The sequence below is a fragment of the Chionomys nivalis genome, chromosome 7 (assembly GCF_950005125.1).
Source record: "Chionomys nivalis chromosome 7, mChiNiv1.1, whole genome shotgun sequence".
NCBI classification, from domain to species: Eukaryota; Metazoa; Chordata; class Mammalia; order Rodentia; family Cricetidae; genus Chionomys; species Chionomys nivalis.
The window spans coordinates 14,162,546-14,184,323 of NC_080092.1; the positions used below are offsets into that span (position 1 = coordinate 14,162,546).

Sequence of the window (21,778 nt, forward strand, 5' to 3'; positions counted from 1 at the left end):
TTTTAGCTGTTGTCTAGTAGGGCCCACCCTGATGTACAGGGGGTATTAAGGACATCACTACCTGAGTGGGCCTGAGATAGGAATTCCTTAAACATGATTCCTTGATTCGGAGAGAAAAGCCAGAGCTGTCAGCAGAGGGCTTGGATGGACTGCTGCTAAGCCTGCTGCTGCTCCAGGCTCAGAGCCTGCTCTGTAGGAGAAGGCTTGTGTGTGTGGATACACTCGCTTGTGCTCCATTGCCTCTACTATGGAGAGGGGCGTCAGTGCAGGGCCAGGAAATGAGTGCCAAGCCTGTCCCAATGATTAAGTTTTCACCTCTTTATGGTCCTCAGACATGACTGTCCAAAGCGTGGGCATGAGATGTGGCACCTACACAGACTTGTCTGGTGTCTGCGATGGCACCATTCACCCCCCAGTTTCATTCTTGTTTCTGGTCTTCAAAGGGAGTCTAAGGGGTGGGTGAAGGAGGATTCAATATCACTCTGAAAAAAGGGAGGACTGGAGCAGTCACCTGATGGGGAGTCCTGGAAATTCTGGTGGGGTGTGTGTGTGTGTGTGTCTGTGTGTGTGCGTGTGTAATGAAAGGTAGCAGTAGGAAGGACATCGTAGTCCAGCAAATTCATGTTGAACCTGGTGGGAAACCCAGGATAAGAGTAACCCAGCCAGGGACTGCAGAACTAGAGGTTGTCCAGAGACCCTGGGCAGGAGACTCTGCTTGACCCTCTTCCCTCCACTTCTCCTTCTTTTTCCTCCCTTCTCTAGTCTGGCATTCTGCCTCAGCACAGGGGACCTGAGTCCCAGGCTGGGCATATGACCTCCCCTAGGATTCCCCAAGTCAGTCGGGCACCTGTGCAGATGCAGAGAACCCAGGCACACAGGCTTCTTCCTACTTAGGCTTTATTCAAAGACCAAGAGGTACAGGTGCAAGGGAGGGGAGACTGCCTGTCCAGAAGGCAAGCCTGGCAGGAGACGCCCTGAAACTCCAGTTTAACGGTACTTGGAGGTCAGCACGGTGCTCACAGAGGCAAGGAATTTGTCCAGAGAGGCGTGCACTGCAGGGGTGAAGTCGGCAGGAATGTGGTTGGCCAGGGTCACCAGCAGGCAGTGGCTCAGGAGCTGTGGAGACAGGAAGTTTCAGACCATGGAGTAGACACCTAGTCCCCTTGTCTTGAGGGGCCCCATGTACTCCTTGCTTGTCCCAGATGCTGCCCCCCACCTCCCATCATCCCCCCCCAACTCCACACGCCCCATCATTCAGCCCCAGCCCATACCTTGAAGTTGACAGGGTCCACACGCAGCTTGTGGGCGTGCAGATCGCTCAGAGCAGACAGGGCACCGGGCAGGTCATCCAGGTGTCCAACTGCGGTGGTCAGGGCATCGGCAACTTTCTTGCCGTGGGCCTTGACCTGGGCAGAGCCGTGGCTCACATCAAAGTGAGGGAAGTAGGTCTTGGTGGTGGGGTATGCCACGAACATCCTGTGGGAAGAAGGTGGAGGGAGGAGTTGAGGTCACAGGAAAGCACAGTTAAAGGCTGTCCTCTGTGCACCGTGTCTGCTTTGGATTCCATGGCCCTTACAGAGCAACGGTCTCACCTCTCTAGGGCCTCAGCGCCATATTCAGCAGCATGGCCGCCAATCTTGCCCCAGGCAGTCTTGATGTTGGTCTTGTCGTCCCCAGAGAGCACCATGGTGATTCCTTCCTGAGTCTGTCAGAATCAGAAGTGTGTTGGACCTGCAACAAGCAGCACTTATATATCTGCTGGGCCTGGGACACGCCCTTGGGGCGGCCCTCATTGGCTGACTAGGGTGGTTCACTGCAGAGCAAGGCAGGCAGGGGGCGCCCGGGGTTGGGGAGATAGCAATAGGCTTCCACTGCCTGTAGGAAATCCTGATCACCCTCTGTGGTGCTTCTTGATCATTTTCTTTGTCTTCAAAGATGTGTGTTTAAGAAAGAATTAGGGAGCCGGGCGGTGGTGGCGCACACCTTTAATCCCAGCACTCGGGAGGCAGAGGTAGGCGGATCTCTGTGAGTTCGAGACCAGCCTGGTCTCCAAGAGTTAGTTCCAGGACAGGCTCCAAAACCACAGAGAAACCCTGCCTCGAAAAAAACAAACAAACAAACAAACAAACAAAAAAAAAAAACAAAGAAAGATTTAGGGTCCCAAAGCCTTGTTCTGGGTCCCAGTTTCTCACTCTCTTTCCTAACCCACACACTCCCTGCTCTGCCCCACACTCTTCTGGGAATAAGAAGGGTAGATGCTGGGCACCCACAGAGGAGCCCTTTCTCCCTGTCTTTTCTCCCTCCTCCCTCTCTAGTCCCTTTGTCTACTCTTTCCTCTCCTGGCTCCTCCTTTCTTTTCCCTGTCTCTTCTTTTCCTCCTTTTGTGTGAACAGATTTTGCTCTGATGACCGGGCTGACCTGGAATCCTCTGGCTCAAGTCAACCCCCTGGTCAGCCTTCTAAGTGCAGGGAACTGCAGGAACAGGGCACCATACTTGCATCTCAGCTGACCAGGGCTCCCATGGATGCAAAAGAAAGATGCTAAGAGCTGACTTTGGTGTTGTACATGGGGAACCTCCGGTCCTAGCAGGCTGAGGCAGGAGGCTTGCCTGAGCCCAGGAATTCAAGGTCAGTCTCTGCAAAGAGAGACCCCCGTCTTCCTAATACAAGCAAACAGTAGCAAAGAGCTGGAGGTGTAACCTGATGGCAAAATGTTTACCCAGTTTGAAGAAGGTTCTGGATTCAGTGCCAGCACTGCAAAAATAATTGGACACAGAGCATGAGGCGGTAGCCAACTGAAACTCCTGGGCTCAGTTCCAACTTCTTTGACTTGGGGTGAGGGTGACTGAGCACAGGGACTGACTTCCTACTGGAATAACACAGAAGTGTCTGTGAAGTCTAAATGGCTGTCCATGTCTTCTCTCCTCTTCTTTTCTCTCCTCTCCTCTCCTCTTCTCTCTCTTTCTTCTTTCCCTTCTTTCTTGCTCTCATTTCTTTCCTCTCCTTCTCCCTTTTCTATTTTTCCCTTCTGACTTGAGACAGGTGGCCATGCAGCCCACTGGCCTTCATAGCTCACTCAGATTGCTGAGACCGGATGAGCACTTTTCTTTTCTGTGCTTCCACTGATCTTGAATGTATGACCTTCCTGCTTGCACCTCTCAAATTTTGGGGTTACAGTTTGCACCAAAACACCTAGCTTAGTTTTTATTTTTTTTTCAAGCTGAGCATGTCCTTGATGTAGTTATTCCCCTACCTCAGTGTCTGCAGTCGCTGGGATCACTACCCTAAAGATGGGTTCTGCTGTGATCTGTGTTGCATGTTCAGCTGCTATCGGTCAGTGACAGTTCCAGGGAGAAAGCACAGCTCAGAACCTTCCTTCTCAGTCCCCCGAGACAACCACCCTCGGAAGGCTGGCTTTTCCCAGGCTTTGGGAATGGTTCCAGGGCCCTTCTCTCTGGGTTCTCACACTGGCTCCCCTCCCCCACTGCAGCTTCAGAAAAGTCCTTGGGCCAAGACAGTAGAAGCATGGCTTGCTGCTGACATGTCCGTGACAGAGAGAACCCAGACATGTAGGTTGTCACCCAGACTGATTTTATTTGGACCAGGGCATGCAGGTGTGGAATGGAAGGAGAGCCAAGAGAACAGGGGTCTGTCCCCAAGGTTCTGATTTAACCATATCTGGAGGCTTGTTCCTGGCTACAAGTCTCAAAAGCTGTCCCAAACAAAGAGCCACCTCAAGAGTGATTTTAGCTAGGTGGAGGCTGGTGTCATTGGATGCCATGGAAAGAGCTACCATCGATCACTTGTCATCGAGGCCGTTGAGAGCTCCCAACTTCATTTCCTGGAACCCTTGGGGTTGGTTTCATGTTCTGAGACCTCTGCCCCTTTATCTTTCTGAGCCCTGCCTGCTTGCTGACTTTGCAGTTGGCCTGGGACACACACAGCTCAGTCCACTCAGGACTGCCAGGAGCCCGGAGAAGTTGTTCATTTGGTCCACTGCATGGCTCAGCACATGGGCTATCTTCCTGCCTCGGGTCTTGATCTGGACAGAGTCAGGGTTCTGGGTGTAGTCAGGGAAGTAAGTCTTGAGGGAGTTATTGAGCAGCCTGTGAAGAGAAGCGGTGGTAGTGCGTAGAGGGGCTTGGGAACGGATGGGGAAAGTTCAGTTAGAGACTGTAAATAGAATTGAAGGGTGGCTTTCCCTGTTCAACACAGAAGTTAGAGCTGGGAGAGGGTCGGAGAGTCCTCATCTCTGCAGGGTCTCCTAATGATAATCCGCCTTATGCTTTTTAACCTTGATCCAGATAGCCCCTTATCATCAACAGAGAGAACCATGGTGGGTTCTTTCTGAGTCCATGTCTGAGCCAGAACTGCTGGGTCTGGCCAGCCCTGTGCATTTGTGTGGTTTTGAGGAGACTGTGGAAGGGTGTGAGTGCAGCCAGGCTCCGCGGTGAGCTCATTCATCTAGGAGGCTCTTTTCTGGGGAAATGCAAATGGGAGGGGTTAGGGCTCTGCTCTCAGGGCTGTTAGGGCAGAGACCAGGCTTTATGTGCTGTAAATCATGTCTCGTGGTTCTTGCACAGTTTCTAGAAGCTGCTAAATGCACAGCCCATCCTTTATGGGGCCCAGACTGAGGCTGGCCTGGGAAGAGGAGTCCAATATTTACAGTTTTAAATTACATTTATCTATTTGTTTGTTTGTTTACTGTGTGTTTGTTTGTGCACATGCACACATGTGGAAGTCGGAGAACAACTCGTGCGAATCATCCTTTCCTTCCACCACCGGGTCTTGGGGATTTAATGTGGGTCCTCAGGCTTCATGGCAAGTGCCTCCACTGGCTGATCCATTCCCCGGTTGGGTAATCTTCTATGCTATCTTCTATCATGTTTCCCTAAGGACTAAAGCTGTTCCATGTTCATGTAGCAGTGGGGAGGGGGATGTTAACTTTCCCTCCTCTCTTTGCTCAACTAGTGCTCAGGCAGTTCGGGGTACCAAACAGGCCCTCAGCACCAGCTACTGGAGGAGTTCAAGCAACCATGGATAGAGCATTCCTTTTCAGATCTGGCATTGCGCTGGACCAGGTTGAGTGCTCCCCACACTATGGGATATCATCCTGGACACCGCATGCATTCAGTGTTTACAAAGCTCCAGAATCGCCAGGCAGTGGTGACACACGCTTTTAATCCCAGCACTTGGGAGGCAGAGATAGGCGGATTTCTGTGAGTTTGAGGCCAGCCTGGTCCACAGAGTGAGTTCCAGGACAGTCTCCAAAACTACAGAGAAACCCTGTCTCAAAAAAGCAAAACAAACAAACAAACAAGCAAACAACCCCTCCCAAAACCGAACCCCAAAGCTCCAGAATCTTGCTCTCTTTAACTTTTCTTCTTTGCCAGCAAACCAAAGATGCCCTGTGATCTTTGCCCCTCAGCCAACACGGGAATGTTGAAGCAGCTTGTGGAAAGGATCCAGGAAGTTTAAGCACCCCAGATTGGGTGGGGAGCTACTGTTCCGTGTCCCGCCATGCACTGTGATCTCAAAATAATTTGAAAAACCTAGAAAGTTCCTGGTTGTCTGCCTGATAGCTCAGGCATGCACAGAATCGACCAGCTTGTCGATGTGATCTCTCTCTGCCGCATTGTGGCCACCAACGATCACACTATGAAGTTCAGAGAAGGAGGTCACCTGTTCCGGGTCTAGGACTATAGCAGGAAGAGCATGCTGGGAAGGAGCCCGAGTGGAAGGGGACAGAAGTGAAACCTGGGCCAGGTCGGCTTTACCAGGGATCAGGTTATGGCTTGATCTCAGGGGCTTGGCTCTGTTTGTTGCTATTCGTTTGCAAAAGACCAGGGTATTTGCTGCTGGAAGAATCAACAAAGGAGGAGATGAAGGAGGAATGAATCCGTGGGAAAATGCAGATCTGCTTTGGGAACGGTGAGACTAGTTTTGGTGCCAGATTTGACTTGGGAAAGAATATACTCCCCTGCCCACTTCCAAACTCGCTCTTTCTCTGCCCAAAGCGGAGTGGATATTTAAGAATTCTAGGAGACTCTCTCTGTAAAGGATGCTGAACTTCTTTGTCCTGTAACAGAGATGTAACCAGTCTAGTTCTCAAAAATGTCACACGGCATTTTGAAGTCTCTCTTAATAGATATGCCCAGACTGAGGCCAGCGACTTAGCCATACTTTCCAGTCAGCACCACACACCCTGCAGATGGGAGGCCAGTACCACTTCAAACACTGAATTAGCAGGTTTGGGAAGAGGGATGGGTCAGCCTTTCAGCCACAGTAACTCCTGTTGAACACACCCAGCTGTGCTCTGGACCCTTAGACCAGATTAGCTGATAAATTAATAGGGTCCACCGGAAGCGCCAGATCTGCTCACGGGTGGTCCAGACGGTGCAGAGTACTAACAGGAGCATGTGCAGCCTGAGACATAGCACCCGTCTGTCTGACAGGCATCTAGTTGTGGGGAAATCTTGGTGTTGGGGTACAGCGTGAATAGCCGGCCTCAGCAGGTCCTGAACAGACAGGGCAACCCATGTGGTTCCCACTAACCTTAGCTGTTCAGCACCCCGGGGAAACCTCAGGTGAGCCCTGTGCCCCACATCCCTGACATGGTAAAGCGGAGTGATAAGATCTGACCAAAGACCTGTGTGGGCGGGGCCTGAGCTGCTTACTAGAGGCCCTGGAGACCCCCGCCACTCGAGTGGAGCGAAGTGAGCTGTAATGTGACCACACTCCTAGGTGCTGAGTTTGGCACAGACGTGGGGTGCTCAGGGGGTCACGAGCCCCTCTTCATCAGAGCCTCCCTACCCAGCTGGCCCTGATCCGCTGAGCTCAGCAGGAACACAGGCCCCCTTCGCCTATCCACAGAAACAAGCCCAGAGCAAGCGAAGCCTGCGGATGGGGCTTCTGGCTCGGCTCACTCCTGTGTCTGTCTGTACCTTTGTTTCAAACTCGCAGAACCTGTAATTTACTCCTATGAAAGGCAGTTACTGCTCTTGTTAGGAGGGAGCCAAAAAGAATCCTGCCAGGAAGTCCTCTGCTTCTTTAAGGACAGGGACACCCCCTCCCCCAGCTGCTAGGGTGGTGGGAGCTCTGATGTCAGACTTTGGGGAATTCCTGACACCTACCCACCACTCTGTGCGTAGCGCAGCGGTTTAGGAAGGCGAGGAGAAGCCCAGCTGTGCGTCTGACCGAGGGCCTGCATAAGCTGGCCCTTGGAAGCTCTGCTTCCTGCGTGCTGTGACTCTGGGGGTTCTCAAGCGCAAGACCCTCCCCCAACCACCCTAGGAATGTCCTCCAGGCCGTGTGTGGCATTAGGATCCACAATGTTCCTGAGAAGCCCCCGTGTATACCATGGTGTCCCCATCTCCATTTTCCTCCAAGACTGAGAACACAGGACCAGTTATTTCCGTCTTCAACCATTTATTGGGGGCTACGGGAAAGACCTGGTGGGGGGGGGAGTTCATTGAAGGGTAGGAGAGGGGTCGTAGCCCGTTTGGGAGGCGTGACGGTGACGCTTAGCGGTACTTCTCAGTCAGGACGGAAGACAGGATAGACATGAACTTGTCCCAGGCTTCGTGGACCTCAGCGGTGAAGTCGGCGGGGAAGTGTGCAGCCAGGGTGACCAGCAGACAGTGGGACAGGAGCTGCGGAGGCAAAAGGGAGGTTCAGTGCACAGTGCAGCGGAGACCCCGCTTGCTTTCCTTCCTTGTGTCCTTCCTTCCTGAGGTCCCCCTCCATTCTCACAAACCCACCTTAAAGTTGACCGGGTCCACGCGCAGGATGTAGGCGTGCAGCTCACTCAGCTTGGTCAGAGCACCAGAGAGGTTGTCAATGTTCTTAACCGCGTCGCCTATGGCAGCCAAGATCTTGGAGCCGTGGGCACGCAGCTGCTGGGACCCGTGGTGCAGGTCGAAGTGCGGGAAGTAGGTCTTCGTCTGAGGGTAGCTGCAGAAGAGCCTGGGGATCGGGTGAAAACATTAGTTTTGGGGGTGATCGGTAGACGGACGACTCTTCTTGCCTTGGGCTCAAAATTTAAGGGGTCCTAAAGACTTACCAGCCGGAAAAACAAAACAAAACAAAACAGTATTTTACCGCAGTGTTCAAAGAAATAAAATTAGTGGCTGGAGAAATGGCTCAGCAGTTAAGAGCACTGACTGATTTTTCAGAGGACCCAGGTTCAATTCCCAACACCCTGTGGTAGCTCACAACTGTCTGTAACTCCAGTTCCAGAGCTTCTGACACCCTCACACAGATATACTTGCAGGCAAAACACCAATGAACACAAAATAAAAATAAATTATAAATTTAAATAAAGAAATGAAATTAAATGCAAAAAGAAAAAGCACATAGAATAGTGCAAAACACAAAACAAAAGCCAGGTCGAGAGAGATGGCTCAGTGGTTGAGAGCACTGACTCCCCTTGAAGAGAATTTATAACTTCTAGTAACTAAGGTGCAAGGGAATCTCATGTCTCTGGCTTCCAGCCGCATCTGTTCTCACAGGCAGGCACGCAAGCAGGCATGCATGCACGCACACATAATAATAATAATAATAATAATAATAAATAACTCTTTTAAAAAGTAGCCCAAGATAGATATTACCATTTCCTGTTGCCTCAGGCCCCACTGCACCTCCTCACTATCTGTCTCTCACTCATTCATCTATTCCTACTCATTCAATAAAGACTTGTGGAGTCATGTGGAGGACTTGGGGAGGACTGTGACTGCCAATTCACCTCCTCTAGCGGCTCATCCGTCTTCCTGGACCCCCTTCTTACAAACACCGCTCTCTTGGTCCCCTTCATCACCCTGTCTTCCTCCTCATGGCCTCTTCTCAGTGGCTTCTCCCCACCAACTTCTCCTTGTCACTCCCTTCCTGCTGACCCCTGGCTACTGACTCGGTGACTCAAGCCACCGTGCCTGGACTTACCTCTCCAGAGTCTCAGTGCCGATGGCCTCAGCCTGAGAAGCCATCTTGTCCCACATGGACATGATGATAGCTCGCTCGTTCTTCATCAGAGACATGGCGGTGGTGGTGAGGGCTGGAGGCTGTGCTGGAGCTGAATGCACTCAGAGCTGGCCTGATGCAGCTTGTCCCCAGTGTAACCTTATATATACAAAGTCAGGGGCCCTGACAGGCTATGGCCACTGGTTGGTAGAGGGGAGGGGGCTTGTAGGGTGGGGCTTGTTATCAGACACAGTGACCAGCAATGGGAATCAGGGCCCGGTAGGACTGAGGGGGTCTAGAGCTATCGCTTCTGCCCATTCCCCTTGGTCTAAGGGGGGGCGGGGTACTGGTCACAGTCCTGCACTGAATCCAGGAGAGATAGGGGCCCAGCCACGTCAGGAGGTCATCTCTGTGTCCAGAGCTACACTGCCCTTCCTCATTTCAGAATCACAAAATTGTCTGTGCCATCTCTGGTACTTTGTTTCTGTGACTCTTGAGTTTCCGCCAAGGAAGCAGGAGTCCCTCTCACTTGGCACTGAGGGAAGAGTATGGAGGTCTGCTCCCACCGGGAGGTGACAGGTTAGTCAAAATAAACAAATAAATAATAAATAAATAAATAAAATCAATACTTTGTACCATAGCCCTATGGAGAAACACATAATTTTTTTTTTAATGGAGCACACGATTCTTGTAGCTTAACTGAACATGCAGTGAAGTTGATTTGTTCATTGTCCTCTGAACTGGCACGTATACAGGCTTATGTGTTCTAGTCACAATCACGATATAGAATAGCCCCGTCATCCCAGAAAACACCACAGTCACCCTTTTACTGTTTCATCATCCTCCTGTTAATCCATCATTTTCAAAAATTTGTGTGGCTGGGGTCATACAGCATTGTATCTTTTACGGCGGGCTTCTGTCCCCTTGTCTACTATCCTGCGGATTCATCTACAGTATCAGCAGTTGGCTACATCTCATTTTAGGATGCGACTATGCAGCCGTTTATCCTTGCAGTCCCTGAAGGACTCTTGCGGTTTCTAGTGTGGGGTCATTACAATCAGACACGTTGACCATGCATGGAGAAGGCTCTACATGAACACAGGCTTCTATTTCTCTTTCTCCGTGTCTGTAGATATCTATACCAAGGAGTAGAATTGCTGGCATATGCAGAAGGCAGATTTAGCCTCATAAGGAAGGCCAAGCTTTTCATGAGCGTCTTTGCTGTCCTGTATTCCGATGTGTATCTTTGTCAGAGTTTTTGAATCTTAGCTGTTTTGACAGTAAATAGTGATGTAGCATTGTGGCTGAGGACTGTATTTCTCTGGTGGCCAGTGATGTGGAAGATCACTCCATGAGGCTATTCATTATCCATATGCTATCTTTGGTAGCCTCTTTGCCTAAGTACTTTTTCCCCTTTTAAGCTGGGCTATTCTCTTACTGGTGGCTTATGGGCATTCTGTACGATCTGGGTACAGTTCTTTCTGTCAGATATTGTTTGCAAATACCTTCTATTAGATTTTTTTTTTTTCTTAAAAAGAGTCTCACTGTGTAGCTTTGGCTGACCTGGAACTTGCTATGCAGACCCGGCTGGCTCACAGAGACCCACCTACCTCTACCTCCCTAGTGCTGGGATCAAAGATGTGGGCTACCACACCCAGAATAAGAAAGAATTCTTAAGAATTCACTACCTAACTACAAAACACAAAGGTTTTTATCTACATTTTCTTCTAAAAGTTTCATAGTTTGTTTTATGCTTGTATTGGTGATTCATTTTTAAATAAATTTTGTTTGCGGTTTGGTATGTTAGGGCTATGCTAATATTTTTGATCATGGACATCTGCTCCACAGTTAACTGTCGCAAAGCCTCTAAGCTCTCTATTAAATTCACTTCTCACACTGATTAGTAAAACCTTGACTGGCTAGGCTGGGGATGTGTGCTTGCCTGGCTTGTGCGAGGGAGGCTCTGGATTCAACCCTCAGGCTTATATCCCCACCCCATGCTAATTAGCTCTCACTTCTCGGCATCTTGGCTGAGACAAAGTGTAAGCATTAATTAGCCGTATTTTCATTACTTTTCATTTACTTATTGGGTGTGCAAGGGCCAAGGCTGGAGGCCAGAGGACAACTTTGAGAGCCAGTTCTTGTCTTCCACCATCTGGATCCTAGGGATGGAACTCAGGTCCTCAGGCTTGGTGGCAAGTGCCTTTACCCAGTGAGTCATCTTGATGGCCCAACTTAGTCTTTGTGTGTGTGTGTGTGTGTGTGTGTGTGTGTTTGAAACAAGGTTTCTCTGTAGCTTTGGAACCTGTCCTGAAACTAGCTCTAGTAGACCAGGCTGGCTTTGAACTCACATTGATCCGCCTGCCTCTGCCTCCTGAGTGCTGGGATTAAAGGCGTGCGCCACCACTGCCCGGCTCGTCATATTTTTGTAAGACAGCTTCAGGACTCTATTCTCTCCCATTGATTTACATAGCTATGTTTAACCGCAATGCATTGCCTTGATTACTACAGCTTTATGGTAAGTTTTAAAGTTTGATAATATCCTACAGATTGAGAAAAATAATTTTTTTTTTTTTTTTGGTTTTTTGAGACAGGGTTTCTCTGTGTAACAGTCCTAGCTGTCCTGGAACTAGCTCTTGTAGACCAGGTTGGCCTCAGACTCACAGAGCCCCGCCTGCCTCTGCCTCTCAAGTGCAGGGATTAAAGGCGTGCTCCACCACTGCCCGGTGAGAAAAATAATTTTTATTTACTAATTGATTTTTAGTTTTTTAAAATTTAACTTTAAGTTTTTGATTTTTCAAGACAGTGCTTCTAGCCGGGCGGTGGTGGCGCACGCCTTTAATCCCAGCACTCGGGAGGCAGAGGCAGGTGCATCTCTGTGAGTTCGAGACCAGCCTGGTCTACAAGGGCTAGTTCCAGGACAGGCTCCAAAACCACAGAGAAACCCTATCTCGAAAAACCAAAAAAACAAAAACAAAAACAAACAAAAAAAAATTAAAAAAAAAGACAGTGTTTCTCTGTGTAGCCTTGGAACTTGCTCTATAGACCAGGCTGGCCTCAAACTCAGTGGTCTGCCTGCCTCTGCCTCCCAAGTGCTGGGACTAAAGGTGTGTGCTATCACTACCAAGCTATTTTTTGTTTTTTTGAGAGAGGGTCGTGTTATGTAGTTTATGCTGGTCTTGAGTTTGTGATCCTCCTGCCTCCATTTCCCAAGTGCTGGGATTACAGATGCGTGCCACATGCCTGGTAAAACAATATTTCACAATCATATATCTAAGGAAGAACTTGTCTAAACTAAGGGACTCGGGTATAGCTCAGTAATAGAGCCCATACTTAGTTTAGCATGAACAGGTCATGAGTTTAATTCCTATACCAAAGCTAAAGCAAAACCAAAATTTGAGGCTGGGCTACATAGTGAGTTCTTCAAGGTAGCCTGAACTACAGTGTGAGACATTGTATCAAAAACAAACAGATAAACAAACATTGTAGAGGCACCACTTCATAGCTACTAGGATGGCCATAATTAAAACAACAAAATAAAGCCAGTGTGGTGACACAGGATTTTAGTCCCACAACTCAGGAGGCAGAGATAAGCAGATCTCTGAGGAGTTCCAGGTCAGCCTGGTCTACAGAGCAAGTTCCAGGACAGTCAAGGCTACCCACAGAAACCCTGCCTCAAAAAACATAGATCAAAAAAATAGATAGATATTAAAAATAATTTAAACTGGGAAGTGATGGCGCATGCCTTTAATCCCAGATCTCTGTGAATTTGAGGCCAACCTGGTCTACAGAGAGAGTTCTAGGATAGCCAGGGCTACACAGAGAAATCCTGTCTTGAAAATAAGCAAACAAGCAAAAATATAGACAATAAAAATGCTCGTGGAGATTTAAAGAAATTGGAATCTTGATAAAATGGAACAGGGAGCAGTAGAACAGTGTACACTGGAAAGCAGTTTGGCAGTTTCTCAAAGAGTTAAGGCAGCTGGCTGGTGGTGGCGCACGCCTTTAATCCCAGCACTCGAGAGGCAGAGGCAGAAAGATCCCTTCCTGATGGTTTGAGGCCAACCTGATCTATAAAGGGAGTTCCAGAGCAGCCTGGGCAACATAGAGAGATCCTGTTTAAAAAACAAACAAACAAACAAACAAAAATACAAGTTAAAGGTAGTGTTGCCATATGGTCTTACTGTTCCATTACTGAATATACACGCAAGAGAAAGGAAGCATATGTCTAAAATAACAATGGAACAATGGGAGTATGTTCATTGCAACAGCATCACTTTTTATTTTCATGAACTGTGAGTTGTTTCATTCAAATATGATAGTCATTCTCTTTGGATAGTTTTTTTTTTCTTTTTGAGGCAAGGTTTCTCTGTGTAATAGCCTACAACTTGCTCTGTAGACCAGGCTGGCATTGAACTCACAGAGATCCATCTGCTTCTGCCTCCCGAGTGCTGAGATTAGTCCTCTTTTGAGTTTACAACAGCCAACAACCCATAAGAAGACAGTTCATTAGGTCTCCCTTAAAGCAACAGCTGTAGCATAGCCAACTACTGATCTCCAGTCAGGCCCTTCATAACATTTATTATTGATGATAATCTGAAGTGGAAACAACTCAAACGTTCCTTTTCCTCCCTCCCTGATTTCTCCACGGCAACTCCGACAGGATCTCACGTATCCTAGCCTCAAACTTTCTAGGTAGCCATGGATGACCTCTGAATTATCTCCTGAGTGCTGGGATCACGGGCACGTGCTACCACACCCAGTTTACATGGTGCTGGGGATTGAACTCAGGACTTCATGCGTGCTAGGCAAGCACTCTGTCAACTGAGCTACACCCCAGCTCTGGCACGTGGACTTCCAAAGTTATGAAAAGAACACCGGACTCTTCCAAATAACTGGTCAATTTATATTTCCCCTGGTGATGTGAGTTTCCCTCCCAAATAGCCAGCACTGTTGGTATTCTAGTCTCCTTTGATTTAGGCTTTCTGGTCAGGAGTGCGGTGATTTCTCTTGTGGGTTTCCTGGTAGTGAGTGAGGTTGAGCCTTTTCACACCTTCACTGGCTGCGGGATCTCCTCTTCCTGAAGTATCCTGATGCTCATTTTTCTGTTATGCTGGTCTCACTGTTGTGTCAGAATTTGGAAAATATGTGAAATTACATATGGATTATATATCGGAAAATACATATGGATATAATTTCTTCGTCAGTTTTGCATGCATTTTATCTCCCGCTGCTCTGTAGTTTGTAACACCCCTCCTAGAACTGCACATCAAGCTCTGTACTGAGATACATCTCCAGCCCTACCTCATTCTGATGAGTAATGATGACACATTTCTCGTCTTAAACTGTGGGTAGTGGCACACAGTTGTAACACCAAGCATTGTAGAGGCTGAAGCAGGAGGATTGTTTTGAGTCTGAGGTCAGACTGAGCTCTATAGTGTGTTCCAGGATAGAGAGCTTGTCTCCAAGAAGAAGGAGAAAATTTGTGTAATTTTTTTTTTTAAAGTTTTTCAAGACAAGGTTTCTCTGTGTAGCCCTTACTGTCCTGAAACTTGATTTGTAGACCAGGCTGGCCTTGAACTCACAGAGATCTGCCTGCCTCTGCCTCCCAAGTACTGGTATTAAAATTGCGCCACCACTGACTGGCCATAAGTTTGTAATTTTGATAAAGTAAATTTGTGAATTTGATGACTTGTTGGAAAATGTCACATATTTCTATCTGAAATACCCTGAGGCTGGAAACACCTTTCTTGCCCATCAATGTCTGACAAACAAATTTTTTTTTTTTGGTTTTTCGAGACATGGTTTCTCTGTAGCTTTTTGGTTCCTGTCCTGGAACTAGCTCTTGTAGACCAGGCTGGTCTCGAACTCACAAAGATCCGCCTGTCTCTGCCTCCCAAGTGCTGGGATTAAAGGCGTGCGCCACCACTGCCCGGCTGACAAACAAATTATAATTATGATATTTCCATTCAATGAGACATTGTTCGGTCATAAAAATGAAGTGATGATACACATGGTAACATGGATAAAATTTGGAAACATCATCGAAAGTGAGAGAAACAGATTCACAAAGTTATGCCTTGTGATTCCTCGTTCAGCAACTGTCTGGAACAGGCAGATCCATACAGAGTGGATTACGGTCATCAGGCCTGGGGAGGGGGGAAAGGAAATGGGCGCTTATAGAATGATTCCTTTTTGGGGTGATGACAATATTATAGCACTAGAGAGGGGTGATGGATGTACGCTATCACGAATGCACAAAATGGTACTGACTATTAAATACTACTACCTTTAAAATGCGATATTTTTATTTTTATATTTAAAAAATAAATTCTATCTTATTTACTGTTTTTTTGGTACTGACTATTAAATACTACTACCTTTAAAATGCCATATTTTTATTTTTATATTTAAAAAATAAATTCTATCTTATTTACTGTTTTTTTTTTTGGGGGGGGAAGGGGTATTGTTGCATGACATGTGTGGAGATCAGAGGACAGCTTGTGGGTACTGGCTCCTTCCACCATGTTGCTCCCTGGGATTGAGCTCAGGTTGTCAGACATGGTGGCAAGTCCTTGACCTACAAAGCTATCTCACTGACCCTGTTTCTGTGGTTTGATTTTATTTTCCCCTGGCTTTTTGAGTTGAGGCCTTGCTATATAAACCTGACTCCCCGAGAACTTGCTATGCAATTCACAATGGTGCTGAACTTGCAGTGATCCTCCTGTCTTTGCCTCCTGAGTGTTTATAGGCATGGTACTACCCTGCCTGGCTTTTTTACTTATTTTATTTTTATTTTTTGAGACAGATCCTCACTGTCTACTCCAGTCTAGCTTAGAAATCACTATGAAGCCAAAATCATCACTTCCTCCTTCGACCGCTGGGATGCTGAGGTTGCTGAGATGTACCTCCCTGACTGCTGGGTTGCTAGGGTTGTTAAGATGTGCTGCCCTGACTTCTGGGATGCTGAAGTTGCTGAGATGTGCTCCCTTGACCTCTGGGATGCTGGAGTTGCTGAGATGTGCTCCCTTGACCTCTGGGATGCTGGAGTTGCTGAGATGTGCCCCCTCGACCTCTTGGTGCTGGGGTTGCTGAGATGTGCCCCCTCGACCTCTCGGTGCTGGGGTTGCTGAGATGTTTGCCATACCTTGCTGCCTATGTTATTTTTTTATTCACTCACTTTTATTTTTGTGTTTGGGCAGGCAGTGTTTTGCGTGTCTAGAACTGGCCTCAAACTTACTATATATCCAAGGACAGTCTTGAATTTTTTAATTTTTTTTTTTTATGCATTGATGTGTGAACTGCGTATCTGTATGAGGGTGTTGGAGCCACTGGAACTTGAGTTACAGACAGTTGTGAGCTGCCATGTTTGTGCTGGGAATTGAACCCGGGTCCTCTGGAAGATCTGTCAATGCTCTTAATCGCTAAGCCATCTCTACAGCCAGCCTTGAAGTTCTGATTCTCAGGTATCAAAGCAAATCAGACTATAAAATTCATAAAATAAAATTAAATAAAGAGTAGTTGAGTTTGGCACACACTGTTAATCCCAGCACTCAGGAGGCAGATCTCCGTGAGTTCAACTGGCCAGCCTGATCTACTCAGTGAGTTCCAGGACAACCAGAACTATGTAGAGAGACCCTGTTTCAAAACAAAACAGACAAACAAAAAAGAATAAAAGCATGTCCAAATATCAGGATTAAGAGAGATTCTAAGCGGGTTAGAGACATGGATCACGGGTTAAAAGCACTGGCTTCTCTTCCAGAGGGCCTGAGTTCAACTCCCAGCACCCATATGGTAGCTCACAACTGCTTATAACTCCAGTTCCAGGTGTCTGGCACCCTCACAGGCAAAACACCAATGCATATAAAAATAAATAAATCATAAAAAAGAGAGATTCTAAGCACATTTTTTTTAAAGCTTCCCAATGCTATTGTATGTATTTGGCAGCAGGTTTGTACTGGATTGCTTTTGTGTGACCTAAGATCAGTGACATTTATCAAGTGCTTTCCAAGTTCTTCACACCAAAATCTCTCTATAAGGGCAGTTCTATCATCACTGGGGTTTTTAAGGCAAGGAAATAGAAGCTCAGAGGGATTTAAATGTGCCTATGGTTCCAGCGGAGGAGGGAACCAGCTGTATGGGGTGTAAGCTGGGGTGCTGCCTGGGGAAAAGCCAGTCTTGGTTTTTCCACCTGTGAACACAAAGAGCCCAGACCTGTGCAGAGTCCAGGATGCTGAAGCTGCAGATCTGCAGTCAGAATTGCCAGCTCCAGGCACATTCCGAGCTTGAGTAACTGGGCTGAGATGTCTGTCTGGTCAATCAAGTAGAAGGCTGGGGGATCTGTAGAAGCCCCCAAGAAAGGTGACCGTGTTGGGAGGGTAAATTAGCCTTGTGAGTTCAGTTTCATCATTTAAACCTCTACGATGGAGTAGGCTTAACGTCCACTTCAGTGCGATGAAGGGTCGCCTCTAGAGACAGGAATTCAGGACATGGCATTTAATAAAACTATCCTTTTGCAATTCTGGGCAAGTGGCTCTTTCTTGGAGAGGCAGGAACACCCAGTGGAGAAGGTGGCTCCCAGATAGTGTCTGTGAGCCCCACCCAGCCCTCTGGCTGTCCAAGTGACAGGATTGATAAGGCCTGGCATCCCTATGGCCTCCTACTCGGCACAAGGGAGACCCTGGGGCTTGGGGAGTAAGGTTCCAAAGTTCCAGTTTCCAAAAGTCTACTTCTTCTATATAGAAGGTTATGAAAGCACATTGATTAAATTTGAAATGAGGGCTCATGGGGACTGGAGGGATGGCTTACCATTGGCCACTCCTTCAGAGGACCCAGGTTCAATTCCCAGCACCCACATGGCAGCTCACAACTGTCTGTAATTCAAGTTCCATTGGTTCCAACTCCTTCACACAGACATGCAGGCCAAAGACCAAAGCACATTTAAAAAAAAAAATGAGGACTCACTTCTATGGGACTTAACTCAGTGGAGTCTGAGGCCATGCCCTACAGAGTGTAGGCTGGCCCTGGTGCTTCACTGAATCAGTTTCCAGTCCTACTCCTGGTGAGAGAACCGGGGTCCACAGTGGATGTTCATGGCGTCCACAGACCACAGTGTGACCATAGTTTCTGATTTCTGTAATAGCAGATGGGGTTTCTTAGCAATGATGCAGACAGCTGGGGCGGGGGGTGGTGGTGGCTGAGATGCTGCACCTTGAGATGAGGCCCCTGAGGTGGTCCTGGGCTCTCCTCTCTTCCTGCTGTCAGTACTGGGGAGGCCGCCTGGGAAGGAAGTACACCAGACTGCTGCAGTGATCTGGTCCTTTCCCTGCACTCAGCATCAGTTATTTCTACTGCTATTTTAGAGTTAGCGGTGGTAGAAAAGATTGAGCCCAGGGCTTTGTGCGTGATGGCCACTTGCTAACCACTAAGCAACACCTGCAGCCTTCTCTGTCCTCCAGAAGGTTTCACTGAGTTGCCCAGGCTGGCTTTAACTTTCCCCCTACCGTTGGTCTCACCTTGTAGCTAGAAACACAGGTCTCTACCACTAAGCCTGGCTGTAATTACATAGAAGAGGAAACTGTGAAAGCTCCCGTGAAAGATGCTGGCAAAAAGCGGGTCCTAAGGTAGTAACAGTGGAAACCCTAGGGCTCCTTCATCAAGGCCCTTCCTGTCCCAGAGATGACCATTGGAGTCCCAAGGCCCTGCGAACGGAGGAAAGCCTGGACCACAGCCCTTCCTGGCCCAAGCGCCTGGACACCTAGTCACTCTTGCCGTCCTTGGTAGGAAGGTCCCAACGACGTCTTTTAACCATCTCCAGGAACCCAGTCCCATATTCCCATCTGCTTCCCTCCCCAACCTCACTGCCCCTTCCTACTCTGATCTCCTAACTTCCATTCTAGGGACCCCTGGTGGGTAACGTGGGGAGACCTCAGTAACATACAGCTCAGCAAGACTGGGATAAAGGCTTGCAAAGCGAGCAAAAGCGTCCCTTTTCACATCACACATCCAAACCATCAAAGGGCAAACGGAAGCGCAATTCTCAGACACTGGCAAATAATCAGATGATATCTTCTCTCTGAGTAATCAGTTGAAAAAAATGTAATAAGACTACTTTTTGTCTTAATAAATTTTAGGAAACAAATAAAATAAATGAATGCGTCTTTGTTATGTGACACCCAGACTGGTATGAGCCCTCTCTCTCTCTCTCTCTCTATATATATATATATATATATATATATATATATATATATATATATATTTTTTTTTTTTTTTTTTTTGCTTGTTTGTATGTATGTATGTATGTATTTGTTTGTTTGTTTTGGTTTTTCGAGACAGTTTCTCTGCATAGCCCCAGTTCCTTCTCGTACTCTTAAGTTTATACGCTCTGGTCAAATCAAGCGTATAAACTACAGACACTTCTTCGGAGAGCCCCAGCAGCTCAGAGAAGGCATCGCGCCTGCGCTTCCGGCCGTCCACGCCTGCGCAGAGGCCCTGACTGATGGCATTCTTCGACTCCCCCCCCCCCCATCTCCCGGCCCGGCACCAGGGAAGTCTCGCGAGAGTGAGGACGCGGGTCCCGGCTGTGGCGCCGGCTTCCTCCGTGTCGGTCCCCGGCCGGTGCCTGGCTCCGGCTCCTACCCTCAGTGTTCCCCTCAGGCCCCCGCCCCGGCCCCCGCAGCATGGGGGACAACACCAGCCCCATCAGCGTGATCCTGGTGAGCTCGGGCAGCAGGGGCAATAAGCTGCTCTTCAGGTACCCCTTCCAGAGGAGCCAGGAGCACCCCGCGTCCCAGACAAGTAAGTGGCGCCCGGCGGCCACCCGCCCTGCCCGCACGGCAGGGCACCGTGCCGAGGAGGAGGAGGAAAAGGGCCACGGCACGACTCCGGAGTCTCCAGCCTATGAAACAGTTAACAAATACATAAGAATTGCAGGCGCTAAGCACTGGTGCACACGCGTAAATCCCAGCTCTCAGGAGGCCGAGGCGGGAGTATTGCCATGAGGTTCAAGGCCAAACCTTTTCTCCTAATAGAAACAAAGACACCAAGATTTTACACACAAACACGAATTTATTAATTATTTATATAATATATAAATATAAAAAATATAAATCATTGTAAGGTCTGAAGTTGCCCTTGAGCTCTGCTCCTTACCTACTGCGGGGACAACTCTCCGTTTTGATAATCATCCCCGCTGCACATAAACTCCAAAACTGGATCCACCGAACAATGAAATACTGCGTCGCCCCCCGAAACCCCCAGCAAATCGCAGGACGCTCGTTTTTGTGCATCCTCTGCCTTGAATCTGCTTCCATCTGTTGAACACATCCTTAGTGGGTTTTTTTTGTTTTTGTTTTTTTTTTTTTTGTTTTTTGTTTTTTCGAGACAGGGTTTCTCTGTGGTTTTGGAGCCTGTCCTGGAACTAGCTCTTGTAGACCAGGCTGGTCTCGAACTCACAGAGATCCGCCTGCCTCTGCCTCCCAAGTGCTGGGATTAAAGGCATGCGCCACCACCGCCCGGCATACATCCTTAGTGGTATGACAATGTAGGCTTCCTCTGGGTGGATGTTATTCTTAAAACTTGGTAATATGATACAGAGGTGCTAAACTATAACAAAGTTGGTATCATGCTCTTAGGACCCCCTCCCATAGCCCCTAAAGGGGGTACCACCTTTACCATTCTCCAGAACCTTCTGGGAAACAAGCATAAGCACACAGTATGTTCTAAGTAGAAGTGAAACTACACTGTTCATTTTTATTTGTACTTTGTATCTTGAACACAGGATCAACCTTTGTAGAGGCCATGTTCTTTAATGACTGCAGCGGATTCCTCGAGATGAGCAGTCTATGAATTGTTCATCTGGTCCTCCGTTACAGTTTTATCAGTCTTTTGGGGGCTGGGCAGGTGGTTCAGTGGGTAAGAACACTTGCTCTCCAAGGATGAGGATGTCACTTTGAACCCCCAGCATCGATATAAAAAGCCTGGCATGGCTGTGGTACCTGTAATGTCGGCATTGAGAAATGGGCTGATCCCGAGAGCTCCCTGGCCAGCCAACCTAGTCTGCAGGGTCATGTTCTGATTCAGTGAGAGACCCCATCTCAAAGCAGTAAGATGTCAATAAAGGAAGACACTTCACAGTTTGTTCTGGCCTCCGCCTGTGCTTTTAGGTCGCATACCATGCCCACCACCACCACCATCATCAACAAAGCCTCCACAAACTGCGCATGTCCTTTCTGGATGTTATTCTTTTGTAGAATATCTGTGCGAACAAAACGAGTCACGTGGTTGAGTCTGAGGGCTAATGGTCATGTCCTAAACAGGTTCATTTCCAGTCTCTTAGTCAGCTGCATCTGATAGTGTTGCTTTTGGTTTGGTTTTTAGAGACGGGGTTTCTCTGCTTAGCTCTGACCACCCTGGCGCTCACTCTGTAGATCAGGTTGGCCTCAAACTCACAGAGATCCTCCTGCCTCTATCTCATGAGTGCTGGGATTAAAGGCATGCACCTCCACCGCCTTCCTGTATCTGATAGTTTTATTGTGCATTTGTCTTATTGAGAACAAGCATGTTTTCCTGTTTTCAGAGCCATTTGAATTTACTTTTCAGAGAATTCATATCCTGTGCCTGATTTCCTCTTGAATACTTAGTTTTTCCTCATAGAGTCGAGTTATTTATATATTTGAGTTAAACGTAAGAATTTTGCTGGGCTGTGGTGGTGCATGCCTTTAATTCCAGTACTTGGGAAGCAGAGGCAGGCAGATCTCTCTCAGTTTGAGGTCAGCCTGGTCTACAAAGTGAGTTCCAGGACAGCCAGGGCTACATAGAGAAAC

General features: G+C 47.9%; 3 protein-coding genes across 4 annotated transcripts in view; 1 reads left to right on the forward strand and 2 right to left on the reverse strand.

Annotated features, from left to right (window-relative positions):
• Nucleotides 1–880: 880 nt before the first annotated feature.
• Nucleotides 881–1,735, reverse strand: LOC130877403 (hemoglobin subunit alpha). Its single transcript, XM_057774648.1, has 3 exons — nt 1,593–1,735; nt 1,272–1,476; nt 881–1,116 (listed from the first exon to the last, which is right to left on the reverse strand). The coding sequence occupies exons 1-3, from the start codon at nt 1,685–1,687 to the stop codon at nt 988–990; spliced, it is 429 nt and encodes a 142-aa protein (XP_057630631.1). The 5' UTR covers nt 1,688–1,735; the 3' UTR covers nt 881–987.
• Nucleotides 1,736–7,522: 5,787 nt separating this feature from the next.
• On the reverse strand, nt 7,523–9,031 carry Hbz (hemoglobin subunit zeta). Its single transcript, XM_057774039.1, has 3 exons — nt 8,937–9,031; nt 7,760–7,964; nt 7,523–7,651 (listed from the first exon to the last, which is right to left on the reverse strand). The coding sequence occupies exons 1-3, from the start codon at nt 9,029–9,031 to the stop codon at nt 7,523–7,525; spliced, it is 429 nt and encodes a 142-aa protein (XP_057630022.1).
• Nucleotides 9,032–19,525: 10,494 nt separating this feature from the next.
• Nprl3 (NPR3 like, GATOR1 complex subunit) overlaps nt 19,526–21,778 on the forward strand; it is a 40,211-nt gene continuing 37,958 nt past the window's right edge. For both annotated transcript variants that reach the window (XM_057775153.1, XM_057775154.1), the window contains exon 1: nt 19,526–19,751. In XM_057775153.1, the coding sequence (XP_057631136.1) occupies nt 19,634–19,751 (118 nt within the window). In that variant the 5' untranslated portion in view covers nt 19,526–19,633. The remainder of the gene's footprint in view (nt 19,752–21,778) is intronic.